Source organism: Pseudopodoces humilis, chromosome 2, assembly GCF_049639895.1.
Source record: "Pseudopodoces humilis isolate 2021_Gansu_Grassland_sample_001 chromosome 2, ASM4963989v1, whole genome shotgun sequence".
Lineage (NCBI taxonomy): Eukaryota > Metazoa > Chordata > Aves > Passeriformes > Paridae > Pseudopodoces > Pseudopodoces humilis.
This window is the reverse complement of record NC_142201.1, coordinates 94,164,471-94,189,411: the sequence shown is the minus strand read 5'-3', so window position 1 is coordinate 94,189,411 and position 24,941 is coordinate 94,164,471. Positions and strand designations below refer to the sequence as shown.

The window sequence follows — 24,941 nt, the reverse complement described above, 5'->3', positions numbered from 1 at the left end:
AGAATGTCAGATTGCATTACGTGAATGGGTTTGGAGGTGATCCCTAAATTGCTGGCATTTGGGTGAAGGGGAAGTCCTACACTTTGGCTGCATCTTCAACACAGGTTTTTCTTCTCCTCACTCTGTTTTCCTGGAGTTTTGTCACTGCTGGGAAAACAGCTTTTGCTGTTCAGAAGCTCTGGAGGACCTGTCCAACATTTAGGATCTATAGGTTTCTTTTGAAAACCAAGAGTAAGATTTTCAGTAGCTTTTAGGCATTTAAAAATGCTGGGGGCTTCCTAGTGAGGTCTTCAAACTAGAGTTGTGCACCCAGGCATTCAGAAACAAACTGCAAGGCAGAAAAAACACACCTACAGGAGTACATAAATAAGTTTTTAGAGGAGCTGAATAGGATGAGAGGCAATGAGTGGAAACTCTGAAGGACTATCCCTGACATCCTCATACTTCTGGGCAGGCTTTCCCTGTAGTGATGGTATCTGACAGCAATAATCCAGAAGCAGCACACATGACTCTACCACATTTCTCATCAAGACTAATTTTGTCCGATCCCTCCTTCCTTTGGGAGCAGGGGGAGACAAGCTGGGCACACGGTACCAAACACAGGCTTGCATCTCCAGTACCCGCGGCAGATCCCAAGCCCCAGACAGCTCACGAGGCCACGGGGGAGGCTCTGACCTCCTCCCACAAAGATGTCAGCCAAGTCCCATCTAGCCCAAGGTTCTTCAGTAAATAAACCCCCACCTTCCACCTCAGCTACTCACAGGCACCAGCCCCAGCCAAAATCAATAGATGAGAAGCAATCTGTCATTTCCAGTCCGCACTGGTTGGGTTATGGATGAGTCAAAAAACACTACAGGAAACACAGATGTGGTGAGATCACCTCCTTCTCTGGAGCCTTCCTATCTCTACAAGTCTTGCCTGATCTCCCTCAAAATTTCCGTGTGCGTACAGAGAACAATCTCGTGTACCTCGTGCCTGCTCCAGTGCAGGTGAGTTGCGTGACGCTTGGCAGGGCCAGGCCAGCCTGGCACGAGCAGCAGGAAGCCAAGTTCACCCTGAGCTGCAGGCAGGCTGGTGTCTCCCCGTAGGAAAGTTTTTTCAATTAATTCAAATACCTCCCACTCACACACAAAGCCCATGTTTTGTAATAAAAACAAGGAGAAAATCTCATCCAAAGGAATTTTACCTATTTCCCCCCTCTACTTATTCCACTGAAGTTCTTTTTTAAAAAAACAATTCCGCCCACCAAAACTGACCACCAGAACAACAAAGTAGCCAAGATGCTAATTTAATAACCTCATTCTTCAAAATCCACCTTGCTGTTCATACTAGTAGGTTTCAAAATCAGTCCTATATCATCCAGTATCTTATAATTTTTTAAAGGTTTCACTGCATTTCTCCCTTCACAGATAATGTTTTTCCTCTGAGAGGGATGCAGAGAATACTGCAAATTTTCCAGTAACTGCAATTTTCCCTGCAAACTGGGGCAGGCATTACCCTATTCAGCTACAGAGAGGCAAAGGTGTTTCAAGTTACTCCTTCTGTACAGAAAGGAGGAGGGCCAAGAAAGAAAAGGGGGACATTCCCCTGCCTCCCCCATTCCTCCCCCACAAAAAACAAAGGTTGCTTAGGGTCCATGTGCCCAGATGAAGCTGCAGTGGGTTGGTTCAGTCACCACACCCCAGCCAAGCCACAATAACTGATCGTGCACAGGTTGTTCTCCCACTCCAAAGCTCACCATTGAGCTTTAAGCAGAAATACCATGTCCCAAGGCCCTAATCCTTTAGCTCACAGCAGCACAGCCAGCTGTGGGCTAAAAGCCATGTTAAACTCACTGGAGGAGAAGCATTTGCTGAAATGCTTTGCTGAACAAGGATGAACGACTGTGCTTGGGCTTTAGCTACACTTACAAACTCCTGTACATCTTGGATCTGGTTTTCTTTGCCACATGGCAGCTGGTTATGTCCAAGAATTCCTTGGGAGGGAAAGTGACTGTAGAAACTCAGCTGTGCAACATATGCTCCATCTAGTGTTTATTCATAGTATTTCATGTTCTTAAAAGGTTTGATTTGCTGTTAACACGTATTTACATCTTTTCTGTGGTTCATATGTTCATATGATCATTGTTGAAAATAACCTTCTACTTGTTGTTTCAACTACACCATTTAGATCTAGCCTCCACTTACACCTTCAGTAATGATTATACAATGATTTCTATTTAGAGATTAAATCTCATAGAGCAAAATTAAGGGAAAATGTTTTAAAATAGCAACAAGGGTTTCCCCAGGTGCTCTGATAACACAAAGTGAATGGAAAACTTCAAGCAGGGGCAAAACATAAAACCTGGAGGACACACACCCCATAAAAGATATTTCCCAGACATGGGAGCATGGTGCTGAGCCCCTTTGCCACAGACTGAGGTACTTTTTTGTCCTCTGTGTCAAGCTAGGCTGCTGGGGAAGGACAGGAAAATAAGCAGATGGCACAAAGCACTGGCTGCCTCTTCAGGCCACCCTCATCTCACCAGAGCACAACAGCTGCTGGGAGCAAGTCCTGACAAGCAGTTTGGAAAAGCTCTGAAGAACAAATGAGCTGGAAATGCATAGGGAATGCACAAATGACATGGAAATGTGCCAAGGTTGGGTCCAAGGCATCTTTGCATGGTAGAGAAAAGGGACAGTGGCAACAATCATCAGGCTTGGCAAGTGCCATGTGTATTTGGAAAGGGCCAGACTTGCATACCAGATTTATTTGTGGGACAAAATACTCCTACACAGTCTCTTTTTACTACATGCTGTCCCCTACTTTGCATTACTTGAGGGAGTTCCCAGTTCCTAATTTGCTGCTCAGGTGATGGTAATGCCCTTAACTGCAAAAAGAAAAGCCAACAGCAGGTGGGACAAGAAGTCCCAAGCTAACATTTTGACATAGAAGTAAAACAAAGAAAGCTCAACCCCATTCTGTTGTGTTAGCAGGACTGGTGAGGTGCTGGGATGGGCTGCCTTGCAATGAGCCAGGATCTGCAGTGGGGAGACCTTTAGAAAATAGTTGAACGTTCCCAGAGAAAGGCTTGGGTTGGCTGAGCCCACCTAGAGCAGTGGTGGCCTAAGCAGGCCCACTTCTGGAAGGAGGTGGCTGAGAGGATCCCAACCCAGCTAAGAGGAGAGCTGGCAAGGAGCTGTGATATAGACAGCCCTTGGACACTGCAGCCACAGGGCACAATCCCAGGCACAGATTTGAGCTCAGAAACAGAGCTTTCATTGCTGCGGAAAGCAGAAGGGGCACTGACAATATAGCTTCCTCGGGCAGAATGCATTTAGGAGATCCCCACATCCCCTGCCTGCTCTTGCCCTGTGCCAGAGCTTGCAGCAGAGCTCCCCAAAGCTATGCTGTGGCACTGACACAGGTGAGAAGGCAGCAAACTGGGAGCAGGTCCCTGTGTGGAGTAACCACAGAGGGCACCTCAAGGGTGGCATAAAACTAACTAAATAAATAATGCTGTAGTAGTACTGCTTGAGTAGAGCCTCCAATAAACCAGATACAGGCCTGCTGCCGGATATCCTCCAGGGCAGCACACAAACCAGGGCCACTCTGCAGAGATTTAGGACCAGTTTGCTGCAGAAAAAGAGAAGAGTTTGCCCTAACTGGGAACACACAACACAGAAAAAACATCTTCTGCCAACTGTGTGTTTTGTGGTGCTTTTCACAGGTGATGGTCATGCTGCTCTTCCCTGTGCAGCTGCTGGCAGTGGCTGTCACTGTTTACCTAGAGCTGGTGAGGTCTGCTCAAGGTGGTGCCTACTATGGGATCAAGCAGCTGCCACCTCAGGTGCCCCAGTACCAACCCCTCGGACAACAAGTACCTCACATGCCGCTGGGCAAAGAAGGCATCCCGATGCAGCACCTGGGCAAGGAGGTGCCCCACATGCCCTATGGGAAGGAGTACCCCCATCTGCCCCAGTACAGGAAGGAGGTCCCGCAGATGCCCATGCTCGGCAAGGATATGGCTCCCAAGAAAGAGAAAGGTAGGTCAGCATGTCCCCCTCCACCCCTGCACGGCCCCATCTGCAGTGCCAGAGCACTGTTTGCCGTGGGGAAATGGAACATTGGAGCAGGCTGCTGCTGCTGCTGTAGGCTGGGCACAGCACCCTTGTGCCCAAAGGACTCATACCTGGCCACAGGTGGACAAAACAGGTTCATGGGAGCTGTGGGGCAGCTCAGGGTCACCAGCACAAGACCAGAGTCATTCTCTGGGCTGCAGCACAGCCCTACCTGCAATGAGCCTGCAGCACACAGGTTTGCTCAGGTGCTGCTCAACTCTCAGAAAAGCCTTGTCATCCCACCTGTTTGCAGGAGACCCTCTGATGGGGTTTCAAATGATGGCCCAGAGTTCTGTCTGGATCTGCTCCCATTCTCACTGCAACCAGACATATGAACTAAGAGCCCCAAGATCTGAATTTATGGGAACATCACCATTCTGTCTGAATTTTTTCAGTCCCTGTGATTTTGAGGTTTGCAGATAAAAACACACAATTGCTCTTCAGACTCTGGAGTCCTCCTTCTGTATGTTATTTATGAGTGTAACAGAGGCATTGAAAGTACAGAGGATCAATGCACAAGTCTGCACATACAAGCACTTTCTCTATTCAGTAAAGGAACTTTGGACGGTAATAAAATATTTAAGAAAACAAGAAAAGTCCAAAATACAAAGGGTGCCCAGGAACACCCAGTGTCATAAAATCCTTGTGAGGACCACCAGGGTCTGTGCAACTGCAGACAAGCCAGGTAACTGAGGCTCCAGCTAACCACAGACTCCATTGACTTCAGAAGGAAATGGAAGATTTCAGGGCCTATTTTTGGAGTGTCCAAATGGTCTTGTTTTGGAACAAGCACCATTGGCTGTAGTAAAATCAAGCTATCTCATGAGCAAAGATTTTTGATGTGCGTAAAACACAGCACATGCAGAGAGCGAAGGTTTCTGCCTCCCAAAGAACAGTTAATTCTCTTGTCCTGAAATCTTATCTCCTGTCCTTCCCCAAATCTCTTACTTCTTTACACAGTTTAGAGCTGGAAAGAGTTTCCACAACACAAAAAGCCTGCAGCTTGAAAAGCAACCAACCCCAGCAGCAACTTCCCCACCCTGACCTGCAATGATCACATACACAAGAATGTGGGTTTGGACAATACAAACATTTTGCAAGGTGTTTAGAAGAGCCATAATTAGACATGGCTATGCCAAAAGAGCAATACTGATTTAAAGCTGCAGGTTTCCAGTAATACTCTAATAGGAACCAAAGCCTTGGGGAAAATACAGACATACCCTATGTATAAATTTCTTACCAATACAATCTTTTTTAATTGATCTTGCTTATTTAAGCCCCTCCAGAAAAAGCACTTTTATGTCAGGATTCCTTCCACAGCACGAGAGCACTAAGTTTCCTGCAAAAACTCTTAAAGGTAGATTTATCTACAGCAACACAGGACAAAATGCAGATTTTACTGTTTAAGTTTGTATAGGTGGAAAACACCACCAAATCACAAATGGCTTTTACATATGATGCACAGTAATTACATTGTGGAAACAGAAGTATGCATGGAAGTATGGAGTATGAAAAACAGTAGTAACATCTTCATTCTCAGCACCAACCTATAACTCTGTAGGCTGTCTCTGTCTTCCACAAAACCATGAGGCACCATAAAAAGCATATTCAATCCAAAACTGCCTGTTTTTTGAAGGATGTTATCGCAATCACATCTCTCTCTCTCTCTCCCCACCCCCTTTCTTTTCTTCCCGACACAGAAATTCCCATGCGCAGTCTGAGGGGTGAGCAAGGTCCCCCAGGTGAGCCTGGACCACGAGGGCCACCAGGGCCACCAGGATTACCAGGTCATGGTGTACCAGGAGCCAAAGGAAAACCAGGCCCACAAGGATACCCAGGAATTGGAAAGCCGGGTTTGCCAGGGATGCCAGGAAAGCCAGGGGTCATGGGGCCCCCAGGGCCAAGAGGGGAGATGGGGCCGAAGGGGGAGATTGGGCCCATGGGGATACCCGGACCGCAAGGACCACCAGGGCCTCATGGGCTTCCCGGCATAGGGAAAGCGGGCGCTCCGGGGTTGCAGGGGCAACCAGGGCCAAAGGGTGAGCCTGGGATGAAGGGGCCACCAGGAATCCCTGGGATCCCAGGGCCAAGGGGGGAGAAGGGGGTCGGGATCCCGGGTTTGCCTGGTCTGAAGGGTCCACCTGGGCTGCCTGGTCCCCCCGGCCCCGTGGGGCTGCCAGGGGTGGGCAAACCGGGCATGGTTGGCTTCCCCGGCCCACAGGGACCCCTGGGCAAACCCGGACCCCCAGGAGAATTAGGGCTGCAGGGGCCTCCAGGGGCCCCCGGGATCCAAGGCCCTCCTGGCCCGCCTGGCATCGGCAAACCCGGCCAGGACGGCATGCCTGGCCAGCCCGGCTTCCCGGGCGGCAAAGGAGAGCAGGGATTGCCAGGCTTGCCGGGGCCCCCCGGCCTCCCCGGGGTTGGCAAGCCGGGCTTCCCCGGGCCCAAAGGGGAGCGAGGTGTGGGTGGTCTGCCTGGCCCCCTGGGGCCGAAGGGGGAGAAGGGGCACGCGGGGCCACCCGGCATGGGAGGGCCACCGGGGGAGCCCGGCCAGCCAGGCCTGCCGGGCATCATGGGCCCCCCGGGGGCCGCCGGCTTCCCAGGACCTAAAGGGGAGGGAGGTGCCGTAGGGCCACCAGGACCAGTCGGCCCCAAGGGAGAACCTGGCCTGCAGGGTTTTCCAGGCAAGCCAGGCTTTCCTGGGGAAGTGGGTGGCCCTGGGCTGCGGGGGCTGCCGGGCCCCACAGGACCCAAGGGGGAAGCCGGACACAAAGGCTTGCCGGGGCTGCCCGGGGTCCCGGGGCTTGTGGGGCCGAAGGGTGAGCCCGGGCTCCCCGGGGCCCAGGGGCTTCAGGGCCCCTCAGGCATCCCGGGCATCGCGGGACCCAGTGGTCCCATCGGGCCCCCGGGGCTGCCAGGGGCGAAGGGCGAGCCGGGCATGCCCGGCCCCCCTGGCTTCCCTGGGGTAGGCAAACCCGGTGCTGCGGGGCTGCAGGGACCCCCGGGGAAGCCGGGGGCGCTCGGCCCTCCCGGCCAGCCGGGGCTCCAGGGGCCCCCGGGCCCCCCCGGGCCCCCAGGTCCGCCGGTCGTCATCCCGCCCACCCCACCCGCCGTGGGACAGTACCTGCCTGAGGTGGGGCCAGGCATAGACGGCGTGAAGCCTCCCTACGGCTACAAGGGCAAGAAAGGCAAGGCTGGCGGCATCGTGTACGAGATGCCCGCGTTCACGGCAGAGCTCCTCACGCCCTTCCCCCGCGTCGGGGTGCCTATAAAGTTCGACAAGCTCCTGTACAATGGGCGGCAGAACTACAACCCCCAGACAGGCATCTTCACCTGCGAGATCCCCGGCGTCTACTACTTCGCCTACCACGTCCACTGTAAAGGCGCCAACGTGTGGGTGGCGCTGTACAAGAACAACGAGCCGCTCATGTACACCTACGACGAGTACAAGAAGGGCTTCCTGGACCAGGCTTCGGGCAGCGCCGTGGTGCAGCTGATGCACGGAGACAAGGTTTACGTTCAGATGCCATCCGAGCAGGCGGCAGGACTCTATGCCGGGCAGTACGTTCATTCGTCTTTTTCAGGGTATTTATTGTATCCCATGTAAAACGAAACAGACACACACACACACACAGCACACACACACGAAATCAAAACCTTTCTCCGCTGCTTCAAACTTTTATACCAAGAAAGACGCGTTTTATGACCATTTTGGACCATCTTGTACAAAACCAAAAAAATAAATACGAAGTCTAACATTATGCACAGCTACTTATTAAAAAAAAAAGGTGTGGTGAACATATCTAAAGATGTGTATCAGGTTCATAAACAGTTCTTTTGCACCCAAGGGGGACATATTAGCTGTACGTTATATATTTCTGCAATGCCATGCTTACTTAATTTCATTCACAGTAATTCAGTACTAAAGTTCAAATCAGTGTATGTCACTCACTCCTGTTGCATTGATCATAGTTATGAGATGAAAAACAGTGACTTAAACCAGAGTAGGTCAGTCTCTAATTGTATTAAAAAATTTGAGTGGCTTATTTGTCTGGGTAGGAGTTTTCTTGGGTTTTTGACAGCAGGTCTGCCTGACAAGCAAAGGTTCTCTTAGCTGGAGACTTGTATTTCCCTTCCCTTGTAATAAAATAATCCTGCAGGTGTGCGTTTTTTCCTGAACAATTTATTTATGATGGAAGAGGAATCCTGATGGCATGATCATTCCCCTGAGCCACCTCCAGCAGTCATTGGAACTAAAGTGTCACCACTGACTCCAGGCAGGCACTGGTTTCACCTCCAAATGCCACAGCACTTGGAAAGTTTCCATTCTCTATTCACACAGCTCAAGTACACGAGGTAAATCTTCCCCATTTACTTGTGCCACGTCATTGAGACATTTTGGCCAACACATGGCAATACTTCAGGGTGGCATACATTTACTTGGATTTCTGTGCTTGTACCGAGAACCCATTTGGCTTGTCAGACAAGACATCTATTCTGCCACTCAGCAAAAGCTGAATCAGTCTACTCTTCAATGACTAGGCAAAGCAGAAGTAGCTCTGTTTGCTTAACTGATTTGTTGCTTGAGATCAACCAGTTAACTCTACCGACAACACTGATCATGCAAATTTATCCAAGAACTTGGTTCTATCTAAAAGCTGATTTCCAATCCATATTTATACGTTACCAGTTGTCAAGGAGAACCTGCAGGCCTCAATACTTTTCTGTACTTGAGGACAGCGACTTCTGTGCACGAAGTCTCTGTCTGCTCATCAATGGTGCTAATCTCACCTCAACAAGTGTTCCATTTCCCAAGGGCAGTGGACCTTGCTGTGGTTCCCTGTACAGTGCTGCGCATCACACACTGCTGCACTAGGTCAAAAAGTTAGGTGCTCATCACTTCTTCCATGTCTTTAGCTACCGCTACTGCTTTTGATTCAAAAATGAACCTAGATTTTTTTCATGCAGAACTAAGATTGGATTTAACTGGCATTACCATTATTTAAATGCAGAGTTTAATGCGGTCTAACATTGACTAAGGACTCCAGTGATATAATGTGGTGCTTTATCTCAGAAATTTTATGGAACGGTGGCAAGAATGGACGGACAGTTTACCAGATACTGGTGACTTCAGTATGTTCCCAGAATATATGAGATACGTCAAAAGCAAATAATTTTGTATTTAAAATTTTTGTACTGATTTGAAAAAAATATCTTATTAAATATCTTTAAAAATAAAACCAAAACCCAATCCTGTCTTCATTCAGAACTATCAGAAGGAACATTCAACTTCCTGAATTCATTTATCAGACCACACGGGCTCTCTGGAACCACTGACAGCCCAAGGTAGGGGGGGAAAAATTAAGAGGTACACCCTTTTCTCTAGTTCCCATCTCCTGGCAAAACATGCTCTAAGCCAGAGAGGGAACACATTCCATTTGGTGGGAGGACACAGCAGGGTCTGGGGGGAACACAAAGAGGGAATGGCTCCCTCAGGTAGCCCGTGGGGACAGATACTGCTTAGCAAGAGCCAATGTCAGAGTTCAAGAAGGCAGAGGGGCAGCCAAGGAATTGGCCACAGAGGCTGCTGCTAAGGGCTTGTGTTGCCTGAAAAGGCAGAACTGGCTGCCCAGAGATGCTGGCTCTCCTGATGTGGCTTCCCCACCTCACCTCTAAGACAAGCATTTCCTCCAAGCTGCTGAACTCCTGAACTGTCCATACTGAAAGGAATGCACTGAATACACACTGTGCCAGAGAACTGTTATCCAAATCTCCCTTGGACTCCCTGAAGCCCTCTGCATCTCATTTTTACTGCACAAAGAGAAAACAAATAATGAGCTAAGTACTGTACTCAGCATCTCCCACTTTCTATCTAAAGCCATTTTCACTTTCTGAATTTTATCACACACTATCTTCTTTGTTCTACATTTCTTATTTTAGCATTCCCCCAAGAGACCACAGTAAGAAAACCAAGATTCAAAAAACAATGAAAAATTTGAATCACAAGGATGCTGCTCTTGATCTTAATCCACAAAAAACATGTCCCAGTTCTGGCTGTACTCAGCCTGGAGTTAGATCTCCAGCCACAATATAACTCCACCCACCTAGGTTCAAAAACTTTCTGCTGTTTGCTGTACAAAGCACTGAAGTTTGTTCCAAAACTTGATACCTTATCTGACACCACTATTTACTTTACACACCAATAATAATGGCCTTGGGCATACCCACACATCCACACTCACACAGAGCACCAGCCTTGCAAAAATAAGTCCGAGGGCACTGTCTTTAACAGTTTATTCACAGGAAAATAATCTCCTTCCATTTGTAGAATTCAAAATTTCACTTGAAACAACTGTAAGAATTCTTCAAAATACAGGTGGCACTTTAAAGGCATATAAAACTTAAGACAAGTGGCAAATAAAATAAGTATTTCCTAATACCAAAAACATATGTTGAGCTTTGTATGTTCTTAAAAATCAGAATCCACTTAAAAGTGAAGGTATTTATACTCTCCCCCAGAGCACTGCTAAAAAGGGAAGTATGGCACTGAAAACAAGAAGTACCACATGCTAATTAAACACCGAAGTTGAGATTCTGTATTATTATTATCACCTGTATAGTCACTGGAAATGTTGCTCAGTAACACCTCTTAGGCACTCTCAGATTCACATTTAATGCAATAGTCTGTGACTTCTCTTAATTATTATAAGAGAGTACAAAATAGTTTCCCAACAAAGGAACATCCTTAAGGACAGAGCCAAACAAAGCTTTCAGCCAACACGTGTCATCCTGCCTGCTCTGTGCACAGTTTGGTATCTTAGAACCGTGTCTTTCTGACAGTGCAGCATTTTGAGAGGGGTGGCAGATAAAATGCAGAAGTTCCTTTGCTGTAAGGTGATGCTATCTAGAAATTCAGCAGGCTGCTAGAGAACAGGAAGAAGGGAGAATATCCGACTTCAGGTAGAAAAATGATGGGAGACACTGGGGACCTACACAGTTACACTGTTATCAGACACAGAAATAAAGCTGGCAGCTTCACACCCGATGTAATTTAAAAAAAAAAAAAAGACTGGACAGGTTTTAAAGGGAAGTTTCAGTGCAGAGATTTCATTTTCAGTAATGGCAAAAAGGGAAAAAGAAAGTCTTAATAGCAGCCCACACTCAGAAACCATCTAAATATTTGGTGTTAGCATTATTGTTTTATTCTAAAAGCCCTAAGTCAAGTCTTTGGTACTGCAAAACACCTGTGAAAATGTGTGCTCAGGCAGAATAGAAGTGTAACCTGTGAGCACTGCTGGGAAACACTACACGTGGGTGTTCCTGCCTGAATGAAGTTAGTGCCAAAGCAAGACTCATCCTCGAGGCAGAGTATCAGAAATGATGTGCGTGAAGCAGGTGGTGGAGCAGAGCTGGTGTACACAGGATCCTAAAAAATATCTTGTGGGAAAAAAAAGTCAGTACCTAGCTTTACTGAGGAGACTTTACTTACTACTTTACTTATGACTGAGGAGAAATGCTACTGGCCTGCAAACTGGGCTTTCAAAAAAAACAAAAACAAACAAAAAAGCACTCAAACAAAACCCCAACAAAAACAATAAAACAAAACTTAAAAAAAAAAAAAACAAAATAACAAAACAACTAACCAACCAAAAAACCACATGGTTTACAAGCAGCATCAGCTCTTGGCTTGATCCTGAGAGAATGGGTTTCATTCAAAATATTACCCAGTCACCCTGGGACAGTAACTATGGTGGACTTAATGCCCCTGGCAGGAGCACAGAAGTGGGAGAAAAATATCCCTGAAAATACTGCTTAATTTGAAAAGTACGACAGTCATACAATGGGAAGGTTTATTAGGATGTAAAAAGAAAGAGCTGGTATGGACAAATGCTTTTAGGGAACATATTAAATTCATCGAGAACACCAAACATTATTTTAGAAAAATATTTTAGGGAGATCAAAAAGTTGATGTGGCAAAAGTAAAAAAGACTAAAGGGATTTTTTTTTTAAGTACAAAGAGTTTGGGAGACACCATTTTTTTGCCATGAAGCTGCTTTTTTTGTTTCTATTATTTTGTTTGTTCTGCTACAGCTAGAATCCAAATCCATCCCCCCACAAAAACCAGAAAATCTGCTAGAAAAACTGGAGAAGGAATCAGTTTAGGTTAGTGAGAAAAGTACCTCTGGAGAAGAAATAAAGCAGAGAAAATAACCACATCTTCAAAAGCAGAGCTCCCTACCCACTTCCTGGAACTGGAGACAGGGGTGGAGAAGTAGAGGGATGCAGTGTGCACCATCACAAGAACTCTCCTCAGAGTGTCTGAAACAAATTCAACAGTTCTCCTGGGAAAAAAATCCTCCTGCACAGCATCCTGTAAGACGTTACATGGATGCAGCTGGACCGTGGCAGCAGCCATTGGGAGAGCTGGGGGTGCCAGCTCTGGAAGCAATTGTGCATTTTGAGGGTGAAGGGGCAGCCCCCCACTTCTGCCAGCCTTGGTTCTCAACACAGTCCAAGATCTACCAGGGACTCCTCCACAGCAACAGCTTGGAAAACACTGCTATGTCTGCAAAAAGCCTTGCCACAGCAACTTTTGCAGGTGGAATTATTATTGTCAGGAGTTTAAATCACTGTACATCTGGGGCTGTAGAATCATATACAAACCTTTTTAATTAAACAAAATAACCAGGAGAATTAAATACTGGTAGCGACAAAGACAATACTGTCATTATTTTCTTAAGTGAAACCCCACTTTTTTGTATTCAGATTTTCAAGCAAAGACCTCTTCAAAGTCTTGGGAAAAAATAAAAATTACAGAAAGTTAATAGCCCTTCTGCCAGATGGTGAAGAAATTGTGATTTCCTCCATTTCCAACACCAGAGTCACCTGTTCCAGTGCCCCAGGACCTCCCACACTCTCCCCTCTCCTCCACACCCCCACCTGCCACCCTGCACACAGCTGGAGTGCAACTGCACCCATGGGACACACAGCAGACAAGACACCATGGCACACCCTGTGCCTTGCTGGGACACACCTGCATCCTTACCCACCTCATGCAACAGATTTTTCTGACATCTTGAGTTATTTCAGGTATGTCCAGCCTGCTGGAAATAGACCAAAGCTCAGGAATCACCGAGTTGAGGTGATGCATCACTCAGGAATCACACAAGCCTCCTCCCCTTCAGCTTTGGCACCTCTCCAGACCATACTGCCCTCCCTAGTTCCCAAATGGCAGAGCCAAGGAGCTAAAGCTGGAAACGAGAACTATGGGAAGGTGTTTGTGGTTTTGTTGGGTTTTTTTAAGTACCCCTGCACCCCACAAGAAAGATGACTCTTTGGTTACTTCAATGCTTATTCCTCTATATATAGCTGCAGCAAAATAAATTGTGTTCAGTACTCTTGAAATTCTCAGCTTCTGAAAATAACAAATACCATGGTTTATGTTCGTATCACAATTGTTTGCATTATTCCTAAATGTACCCTCTATATAATTTTATTTAAAAGCAATAATGGTATTCCTACCAACTTCAAAGACTTTTTTTAAGTGGACTTATTTTTGCCTTCTTAAGGTATGATTGCTGAAGATAACCACAAGATCTTCCAGGAATTCTGCCATAATTAAAATAAAAACTTTACACAGGTGTCCTGTGAGAGAACTGGGACAGCATACTGTTGTTCTTTGACAGTTGTCAGGCGCCTTCCCAGGAAGATTTAATTTATTCATAGGCTTGTCAGAGACAAACCAATACAGGAAACAGACATCCCATTAAATGTTTCAATTAAAAGGTCAATTAAGTTCCTATTACTGAATGATTTAGTTCAGCCACGCACTTGAAACTTAAATATCAAGACAAAAGAGGTAAACAGATGCCAAATGATAATTCAGCTGAGGTACATCCTGGATACTCCCTACCACACTCTACTGCCAAAAATGGGAGTATTCCTTGCTTGTATTGATGTATTACAGCATCTGAGGAAGGAGGTTGTCCTTGTTTGGAAAAATCCACCTGTTTTTGAGGAGCAAACAAAATAATACATGAGATGCTGTCATGGAGAACTAGGACTCCAACAAACATTGACTCTAAACTCAGGCATGAGCATCTCTGTCCAAGCTTGGGTTTCTGCTGTGGTCTGGGAGCTGACACGCAGGAAGTTTGGACAGCTCTTCAGTCTTCATATTCCCTCTTTTTAAGTCAAGTCAGCAAGTGTAGAATTTACTGGATGCACAGCACAGGGAGTATGATTTTTCCTTAAAATAGGTACAACACAAGCACCGTCAACACCAACTTCTCCACAAATTGGACCAAGGGTCTTCAACTTCGGCAGAGGCAGACAGAAGCTCAGAGGTGATGGTCAGTGCAGAAGCTGTGGCTGCTTGGCTGAAGGTGGACATCCTCTCCTCAGGAGTATGGCAGAACAAGACCTGCACAGTCTGTTATGTTCCCCCTTCTCCAATCACAGTAATGATTTTGATGCATAGTTTTAAAGCCGTTTTCATACAAGACAGATATTCATGACTTTACATCCACCTACCGATTGAACACCGGTCATCTCAGTCTCTTGACAGTGGAACTCTCTTGGAGGACAACATCAGAAACAAAAGTATTCCAGAGAATTAACCATTTGAGAAGAGTTCTCACTGGTAAGTAAGTGATGTGCATCACGTTTTTATATATCCCTGATACTTTCAATTGAAAGTTTCATGGTTTTCCCCCTATTAAATAGCTTCACAGAAATTCATTTAACTCTGTTTGCAATAGTCCATTATCCTCAGGCATAGAAGCTTTTGCCTTGATGAGGTTTCTGGGCTCCTTTAAACAGTAAACAGTTATGCTGCACTTAAAAAATAAAAATGTCATACAAAAAATAAAAATTTTTCAAATCTTGAAAATAGTGATTGTTCTTTGTGTTTTCCATTCAGCTTTCACGTCAAATTGACCACAAAGTTCTTGTCTATAAGCTTCTTCAAAAATTTCTGCTCAGCAGTGATGTTGTGGTATTCATTCTAAAGAGATGCGAGGGAATAATGAAATTAATTATAAAATCAAATTATAACCAGCAGCATCACTTGGCTGTTCCTTTCTATTATCTGTGATACTTGGAAGATGCTAAGAACAGAAAAGGTCTGGGGAAAAGACACCTTAGCAAAGGCTAGCACAGTTTCCCAAGAAAATGCTCAAAACTAGATTAGATATTTCTGTAAGGATGCAACTAAAAACAATGGTAACAGTGATAAGAACAGGTGAAATGTGGTCTCACAGAATTATTAACTCTCCCAACTCCTTGCCCTGCTTATTCAGAGCAACAGCTGTGTAACCACATTTACAGCACAAGCAGTCAGAAAGTAAGTAATCCTCAAAGCTCAGTGCAGGTTCTTGAAAAGCACAACAGGCACTCGTGGTTCAGATGCATCCTGCCAATTAGCTTTAGCAAGCCCAAACCAACTCATCTTCTGTGCTCTATCCAGTTCCTGGATACACAAGAGACCACTAAGGTTAGTGGAGGGCAGCACAAGAAAAGTTAATTTTCTTATGACACTGAATCCTGTAAATAAAAATGAATATAATACAAACACTGCATAAAAGATTATACTGATGTAGTATAGTATTTGTAATTTATTACCACAAAAGAACTAACTGGAACATTTTTGTTTAATGGTTTGTTTTTAAAGTTTCAAGACTTTAGGAAAATTTATGGATGTCTATTCAGCTAATGATCAACCTTACTCAAATTTAGTGTATGTTGCAAAAAAGCACCTGCAGAGAGGAGCCTCCAGAGGAAGGCAAGTTCAGTGTCAGAGGAAAATTATCTCAGAATAGCAGGCATCTAGGAGTTCTGAGAGAAACATGAAAGGCTCCTGTGGGCACTGTCTCTACCCTTCCTCTTCAGCAAATGGAAGAGAAAGAAAATGGTACCCACATGCAATGCATATGCAAAAGAAAACTTCACACTGCTGTGAAGGGCTGACACAGGGTTGCTTGAAATACAGAGATTAAGGCAACTGAATACAAGAGCAGAGACATAAAAGAGAGGGATGGCCTTAGCCAAGCAGCAGGGAGGAGAAGGCATTCCTGATGTTTTCCAGCCTCCTGCTGCTCCCTCTCCTGCTGAGTTGTGACTACCCCCCTCCTGGAAGCAGTTCCTTCTCTTCCTACCTGCCTCCAAGAGTTGCTTATCTTTTCTACTTCCAGTTTCCAAAATTAATTTCTTTTCCCATGCAAGACCTATATAAGTTCATAGGTCTTAACTCCTTCCATTCCCTTTTGCTCTTCTTTGTCTCTTAAGAAGTTTGACAGCTATGATATACAGTACAAGTATGCCAAGGAAAAAGAGAACACGAGCAGAAACAGCACTGCTCATGTGCTGACAGTGCTAACATCTCTAGGAAAAGAGTTGTGCAGCCTAAGGGAAACACCAGCAAAGCAGAACACAATACACAAATGGACATCTCATCCAGACATTGCAGAATATGGTACAGCACAAGGGACACAAAGATCAGTATCTACATTTTTCAGAAACAGCAGCAGACAAAGAGATTCAAGCAATGTTAACCCACAAGACACAGCTGAACCAGGAGATGGTGGGAGGCCTTTCTGACCTGCAGTTCACACTTCTATCTATATTGAATTGCCTTCTCCAGTTACCAGCTCTATTTTTCTCAGCACAAACAAGTGTTAGTTACCTGCATCATCTGAGACATGGTTTCATTGCCATAGTAGTGCAAAGAACTATTTCTGTCAGTGAAGTCGTACTTGAAGCCTGCCAGGTGGACTTCGTGGCATATGTGAAATGCCAGCGTAATGGCAATTAACCCCGTTGTTGGATGCTTGGGTTTCTATAACAAAACACAAAGAGAACACACAATAACTACCTGGTAGCCTGATGGGAACAGAGAACTTAAGAACAGAGACAAGGGAAATCAAACAGCCTGGGTCTTCTACAGATATTTGGTTTCACAGGTTGATCCCCTCCTGCCTCTAAAGGAATAAGGTACTGCCCCCACAGGTTTCCATGACCAGGGTGTGTCTGTCATGTCAGCCTTCACTGGGATTCCTTGGTTTCTAGTGCAGGCTGAGCCCTTCCCTCCACAGAAGCATCAGGATGGTCTCCCCATTGCTCTGCTCAGCTACTTTCATGAAACTGAGCATGCTTCACTATGCTGGAAAACAATTTACAACCCCTTCAAATTTGACTGAATTATGAGACGTGTTCAGAAGTTTCTAGATGATGGGGACCCAGATAAAAAGAACACGATATGCCCAAATTTTCATAGCAACAAACTAAAAAAGCATGAAAGCCACTGCTACACAAATTTGACTCAATTTGCCTTTCTTCAAAGCAGGGAAATTCCACAAGAATTTTGCTTTAGACCTTCCCCAGCTATCCCCATTAGAAGAAACAAAATTGTAAATAAAATCATTTCTCCTCTACAGTAAGTTCAGAAGTAAAAGCAATGTAAAATGAAGAGCATGTAATAAACAGGTTTTAACTGCGCAAAATCAAGAGCACCTAAGCAAAAAGGTAGCAATTCTCACAAAAGAACTCCATGCAACCATCTGCCCTATCTTGTGCTCAGATACATGACTTCTTTAGCGGCAGCAGAGGCTAATATGATCTGGGGAAGTAAATGAAGCAAGTTTTTTTAGAGAGAGATGAACTCATTAATTTGACCAAGATGAAGCTAAGGTGAAAAAGTGGCCCCAGAAACGGACAAGACTTTCAGGTACCAATATCCTTCTTAGCTAAAGTAAGATTCTTCTCAGAGACCAAATGAGCTATATGCTCTCAGCAGCTGCAGTCAGACCCCAAACTGAGCACAAAATCTTGTGGTTTTTTCCTAACTCTGACCCAAGGCTCAGTTTGTCTGTGAAGAAGACACAGACAAACCACCACTAGACAACTCTGCGCACAGAAAAGGCAGATGCACTCCATGTATCTCTTTGTGACAACACATCATATGACAACACAAAAAATACCCAGAAGGAAGTTACTGTTCTCAATCCTTAAGCCTAACTTAAGTCACAGAAAAGAACTATCACCTTTTACAGAAAAATTTTTGGTACCTTTATGCAACTCTTGGAGTATTCCAGAAATAGTATCTGCTTAAAATGTGCACTACACCCAGGGCTCCTGCCACTTAGCAAAATAACTTTCTGCCCTAGGGGCCCAACTTCATAAACTTAGTGGTGACTGTTGCAACATCCATACTAAACAGGATCCCAAAACTATGGCAGGAATGCTGCATGTCAGGATCAGGGATATTTGGGAATATCACAGGTTATAACTAGCTCTGTTCACCTTCAGCTATCAGAAAATTCACCTCTAAGGAATGTAATTTAAAAGCAACTACTTTTAAAATGTGCTGTCATGCAATATGCAGATATCCTTGGTCTGTAATTAAATATTTTCAGCCTACTTAATGGGAGTAGGTGCAGCCCTGGAATGGCTCCACTACACTTCCTGAGTTTAGTGGTGCTGAGGCATCTGATTTTATTCCTGGCTCTACTAACAATCGGTAATGCTTGCTGGCTATGCACTAATGCGCACACTGGGAACGTGAGACTGGTTTAATGGAGAAGGCAGGGACAGCAGGGAAAGCAACAGTGGTCGCTGGCATCTCCCGCAGGCAGAGGGGGCTGAAGCACAGGACAGCAGCAGCCCTCCCCAGGGACGAGCAATGGTGCAGAGGACGCTGGTGTGACACCTTCCTGCCCATGGGAGCCCCTGGTGTGACCTGAAGCTTAACCAAGCTGTGCCAGGGCTGCTGCAGATGTGCAACCTGTCGCTGCAGATGTGCAGGCTCCCAGCCACAGCCCACCTCCAAGACGGGAGGAAGAGCACGCTTGAGACTGATCATTTGCTGCACATGGATGAGGGACTGCAGATCCCCTGGCATGCAACAAGTAAGATATATATGGAGGTAGCAGAAGGGGACTCTAGGCACTGTGACACTAAGCCAGCTCTGTGCAGGGGCACCCAAAGGTACCAGAGGAACAAAGGGTGACCAAGGGGCCTCTACCAGCTGACACCACACACATCTCTCTAACTCACTGACAGCACTGCTTTTAACGTCTACTCCCACTGAGAGGGGAGCCAGAAGAGACAGGAGGGATTTCTGGACCCATGGAGGCCATGCATGTTCTGTGGCCACTTAGGAGATCAGTCAGGCATCCAATGACTATGCTGCTTTCTTGCCACCCTCGGCTGAAAAGCTGAAATGCCACAGAGGCCCAAGCAAGCACACTGCCAAAATGACTATTCCAGTTTGAGAATTAGTAAAGGAGAAAAAAAGCCATTCTTAGGCTCAGAACACAGAAAGAAATTTTAGACAGAGGTACAGAACCTGCCCCCTCCACCCATCAAATATTATATTATAAAGAGTAAACCAGAAAAAAATTGTGGCAGATACTCCACAGTGACAGCCTGTCAGACATTTCCACACGTGTCAGTTGGGTGGTCTTGGTGAACTGCGGATGTGACCCCAGGGACTGTCTCTGTGCAAAACAGTTGATCCTGACTGCACAAGGCAGGCCTCCCCAGCTTGAAGTGTCACCTTTCATCAAAAACATTTTTCAGTCAAGAACTGACAACTGAAATGTATTTTTATGTCCAAATTGCTGGTTAGCTCATTACAATGCTTGGCATCAAATCAGTAAGCACAACCATGCTGCCAGCCATTCACCATTAGCACAGGGCTGGAATATCCTCAATGTTCCCTCGTCCCTCCCCAGCCCCAGGAGGGTGAAATTGCAGCAAAGTTAGAATTACCAGTTTGCTGGGGTTTCAGGGGTGGAATGGGTGTTGTTTGGTGTGGGTTATTTTTGGTGTTTTGGTTTTTGGTGGAGGTTTCATTGTTTGTTTGGGGTTTTTTGTCTGTTTGTTGTTTTGTGTGCCTTGGGTTTAAGAAAAACACCCAACATTCAGTAGTTCAAGACTCCCTGTTATTTCTAGAAGATCTTTGGATCTGTCATGCTGCATTACCTGCCTGTCTTCCCCAGTTCTGTTAAAGGCATTTTGTCTGTCTAGAAAGCAGCCTCAATTCATACCAATTACAGAACCCATAAAAAGGTACTTCTGGCACACAAAGCTAACCACTCTCTTTCTGGGCTCCATTTTCCCATCTTTTTTAAGTACCATCTAAATGGCAAGCTACTTTATTGCAAACCTAAAAGGTTTTCTACATTACAGTCTACTGTAATAAAGATATAATTGCCTCTAAATACACATTTGGTTGCACAAAACTAGAGGGGACAAAAGAAAAAAGCATACCTCCTTCTTAGGAAACCTTGTTGGGAAATGAAGCCACTCATAAGCAGTTTTCCTGGTGATGCTGGGATCAAGAATCCTGATTTGACTTGATTTGTAGATCATATTCAGAGCCGGTTTCTTCCAAAATCCCTTCGCACTCTGTGACAGGCAAGTAAATACACATTTTTAACAACTAAGAACAGTTGAATTTAGTTTTGTAGCAGCTCTAACCAGCGTAAACTCCAAGGGCATGGGGTTAAAGAAAAAGAAGAGTGCTGAATCTCCCTAAGTTCAAAACCATCTGCTCCTGCAACAGGATAACCCAGTGCTGCAGCAGTGACCAGCTGGCTGGAAATCAGCTTTTGGACCTTTGCAGAAAGGTCCCTGGTTAAGACAACATGTACCAACCATACAAGCTCACTGTGTGCTGGCCACATTAGTAAGAGCACAGATAACAGGCGGACAGAAGTTATCATTCTCAAGCACTTTGCACTGTGCCCTTCCTGTAGTCCCACAAATGCTGTGTTGGGCTCCCCTCTGCACAGGAGAATGTCTAACAGCAGAAGGTCACTCCTTGGCCAGAGCTCATAGCAAACAAAAAAGGTCTGAGCAGACTGGGTGTGTTCAGCCTATCTTCAAGTATCTGGAAGGGGTTAACAAAGATGAGCTCACACTCTTCTCAGAGGCACACAGTGAAGGGACAAGGAGAAATTCTCTTCTGCGTGTGCGCTGCAACACTGAAACAAAGTCTGTTGAAATATCCTTGGAAATACTCAAAATGTACTCAGCCAATGCCCTGAGAACCCGGCATGGCTTTGAACCTGGCCCTTAATGAAGACAATTCAAAAAGATTTTAGACTTAAGACCACCTGAGAGAGGTCACTTTAAACATTATTCTGCAATTCCTGCAAGTGTGCAGGGTAAAATAATCTGGGAAATGTCTGGAGCATGCACGTTAAAATATCAAACAACACTAGGGAAAGGATAAAAATACCTTTCCCAGAGGTAAACTGCTTTGTGGTGAGGAACTGATCAAATATGTGCATTAGAAAGAAGACAAAGCATTTATGGAAGAGGAATATTCAATAAACTGACTGGGAGGAGATTGAGAACTCCTCTTAGCTGGGAGGACCACGGTTATAAGCAAACATATACTTCACATAAGAGATGTGTGGCAAGATGAGCCAAGGCACATGAATAACTGAACTCACTATCTTCTGACCACCAAGTATCTCCCAAAGCCACTTCAGGTCCCGTGGTTTGAAGACAATGAGAACAACAGTGGTGTTAGGGTCGTAGTGGATGGGATCTGAGAAGATGGATTCCGGGTAAGAAAGGCGGAAAGTCGTCCTCCTCCCAACATCCTCTTCGTACCCTATCACAGGGCCATTATTCATTCTGCAGAGGACAGAGGCACAGAGACATCAGTGACTGCCCCACCCATGTTCCTACTGTACAGTGGCTGACACACCTGTTACTAGTCTGCGGGCCAGACACTCTGTCTGGGTACAGGAAAGTCTAGCAGCCCAGAATTTACATATCACATTACACAGCAGAGGAGCAATTATCAGGTGCACTCACCCTCTAAAGTCAGAGGGATTAAGCAGACAAAGGAACTTGGCCAAGGTGGTTTAGAATACAATCACAATTGCTTATCGTGTGTCACTCAAGCAGAAAGCAAACCTTCTGATTTGGCTCCAACACAGACACTAGAGAAGGGCAGAGAGAGTACCTGGCCTTGGAGAATTACCTATTGCTCCATGCACACAAAATGAAAAGGAGACAGAAGATAGCATTTACCTTATTATGACATCATATGAGTCAATTTTCTCCCCTAATGTCTTATTTCGAAGTACTCCTCCATTACCAACCACAACACACCGTCGACAGGCAATGCTTTGGAACAAAGAGAAGTTTTAATATTGATTACTTCTCTGGCTTCATATTATTAATTATCCCTCTGCATGTTAATTGGCTTATTTTCTTAGTGAGGTCCTGTATCTTTTACAGCCCTTGGCCCCTACCAGATTCAATCCTGTATCATGTATCATGTACTATGGCTGCTTTAAAAAAGAAAAAAAGGCACTATTTCAGGGACTGACAAAGTCAGTAACTGGCTCCTCTCTTGTGAAACTGTTTTTACACATCTCCTTTTTCTAATGGTCTGCTGTTTAAGGTTATCTAACCAGTTGATGATATGGGTGCCATTTGATAAATTATCCTCTGCAGTCCTTCAAACTTGTCCCAGTCTGGAAAAGCTAACTCAGTATTAAGATGTTTCTGCAATATTATACAATTCCACATCTCCAACACAAGCTAAAGCAGCAAAATTTATGTTCACAATTCACCTTACAGGCCTATGAACTGTACACGTGAAAAATCTTAGCCCAATGACACAGGAGAACTTTTCAAATGAATATGGTGTGGATTTTTCTCCCTCTACTTAAAAGGTGTTGTCTAAACATGTTTAAACAAGTGATGTGTGCTGTCATGATACAACAAGATGGATTCCCTGATTAAAAGTTGCATTCTCATATGACCAGATTCAAATCCAACAGCATTACGAGGCATATAAAATACTATGTGGTAAAAAATAAGATCTTATACTACAACAAATCCAAACAGTAATTTTGAATTTACAATACATTCAGAGATAAAAAGCACACAAAACAGGTATTATGGAGATGCTAAACTCATGAAAGTAAATTCTAATGGTAAGAGTTTCCAAGTTATCAGAGGTTTTCTCAGTGCATATTTAGCTTTTTACCATCTTGTTTCAATGCTAGTAAAACATGTTAGAAAAAAGGGGGAGGAAGCTCACAAACAGGCTTGCTGGGTTTTTTTTACTCAAGAAATTTTGCCTTTTTAGGGAAGGTTTAATTAAACATGTAAGACTGTAAACTCCTTTCAGAACAAGCACATCATTTGTTGTTGTTGTAAAAATGCTTCTTTGTTCAGAAAAAAAGCCATTCAATTTGGTTTTAACAGGAACAATGAGAAAATAAAAACGTTGATATTTTCTTCAGACACAAGCAAGCTCACAGTTTATTGAGGATGAGTCACCTCACAGTAACACCCCACTCCTTTGGTTCTATCTTCAAGTAAGAAAAAGGCTCTATGACACTTCCTGCTGCAGGTTCAGGACACCAAAACCATGTCCCAAAAAACACTATAAATTATACTGAATTCCCAGCATGGCGCTCCATGCAGACTAATTAACTTCTTTCTCCTCCAATAGTCCAACCTGTTTTTTCAGCTGAGAGTTATTATTCAACATCAATGAAAACAGCTGGATCCAGCCAAGACTGAGCAACATCTCAACATACAAAGCAGTTCTCTGAATTTCCTACATAAATAACATCTGCAGAGATACTTGCCTTTAAATACATACATGTATATATATGCACACATGCATATATATATAAAAAAAAAAAAGTACTCTAAATGCAGCTTTCAGGGGTGGGTGACATAAAAAAAGCTGGCATACCTTTCTCTACTTTTTCCTGAACAGCTTAGTAGAAGGCAAGCATTCACAAAAAGACTTCCAGCTAATACCATAACTCATGTGACCTGGTATCTTGAAAATCAGAGGGGTGAAAACCTGTTATACCATCCTGTCTGAAGTAGACTCCTCCTTCCCTCTACACCTCTAAACCCCCTCCCTCTCTACTCCTTCTGCCCATTCATTTTCCACTTAATTTTTCCATCTAGTTTGAAAGTATCTTAAGGAAGCAGGCTGATGAACACACGCCTCTTGCAATTTACAGCAGGAGTAAGAAAGCACAAGTTACCCTTTTCCTGAATTACACTTTGCTGCTTATAGCTATAGCTTAGAGCTCAAAGTAAGGAAGGAAAAGGGAAAAATGGATGAAAAAAATCAGTAAGTGATGAAGGTGGAGTGAGGGAGAGGGGCAAAAAGCACAAGATCAGCATGTAGTTATATCATGTGTCCTGGCATTTACTTTGAGGAGGCACTGCTTTTCCTGTTCCTTGTAGATAAATTTAAAGTAATTCCTTATTACATACCTTTCAACTTTTCAAAGAGGTGATTTAAGATACTTGTTCAGTAAGTTAATCTCTACCAAATGAAATAATGCCTTCCACTCTGGTATACAATTAAGAGGTCTTTGCTTTCTCCTCTCTGTAATCATGATGCAGCAGGACACAGGGCAGGGAGGGAAAAAAAAAAAGTGACTTCAGAGCTGAGCAATTCAGGTTTGCTTAGCTACAAGAAGTTGTGTAGCTATTCTCAAGTCAAATTCAAGCTCTTTTTTCTTATTGATGAATGCAGACTAGATTTGGTTTATGACTAAGAGTTGACTAGTACTACTTGGACAGAAAACACAGTGAAGTTTGAACTTTGATTAAGTTTTTTAATTACAGCGTCCTTCATATGCCATGCATACTAAAAAAACAAAGTTATCAGCTGCCATCAAACACCCAATAAAGAATCTAACATTAGTATTTGAACTTTTGAAATGTGTAAAGTCAACAAGCAGATCAAATATGCCTGAAGAAGTGTACACAGGTACAGTCAAACAAATTAAAACAACCAGATTTTAATCTCTGTCAGGCTCAGGGAATCAAAGTGGG

At 44.5% G+C, this 24,941-nt stretch overlaps 2 protein-coding genes across 14 annotated transcripts in view; one reads left to right on the top strand and one right to left on the bottom strand.

Moving 5' to 3' along the window:
* COL8A1 (collagen type VIII alpha 1 chain) overlaps positions 1 to 9,334 on the top strand; it is an 86,886-nt gene extending 77,552 nt beyond the window's left edge. For both annotated transcript variants that reach the window (XM_014253466.2, XM_014253467.2), the window contains 2 exons: positions 3,710 to 4,025; positions 5,801 to 9,334. In XM_014253466.2, the coding sequence (XP_014108941.1) occupies positions 3,713 to 4,025; positions 5,801 to 7,707 (2,220 nt within the window). In that variant the 5' untranslated portion in view covers positions 3,710 to 3,712 and the 3' untranslated portion in view covers positions 7,708 to 9,334. The remainder of the gene's footprint in view (positions 1 to 3,709; positions 4,026 to 5,800) is intronic.
* Positions 9,335 to 10,389: 1,055 nt separating this feature from the next.
* ST3GAL6 (ST3 beta-galactoside alpha-2,3-sialyltransferase 6) overlaps positions 10,390 to 24,941 on the bottom strand; it is a 45,537-nt gene continuing 30,985 nt past the window's right edge. For all 12 annotated transcript variants that reach the window (XM_088051618.1, XM_088051609.1, XM_088051607.1 and 9 more), the window contains 5 exons: positions 22,149 to 22,244; positions 21,560 to 21,746; positions 20,370 to 20,507; positions 16,783 to 16,935; positions 10,390 to 15,105 (listed from right to left, as the gene is read on the bottom strand). In XM_088051618.1, coding sequence (XP_087907744.1) covers positions 15,025 to 15,105; positions 16,783 to 16,935; positions 20,370 to 20,507; positions 21,560 to 21,746; positions 22,149 to 22,244 — 655 coding nt within the window. In that variant the 3' untranslated portion in view covers positions 10,390 to 15,024. The remainder of the gene's footprint in view (positions 15,106 to 16,782; positions 16,936 to 20,369; positions 20,508 to 21,559; positions 21,747 to 22,148; positions 22,245 to 24,941) is intronic.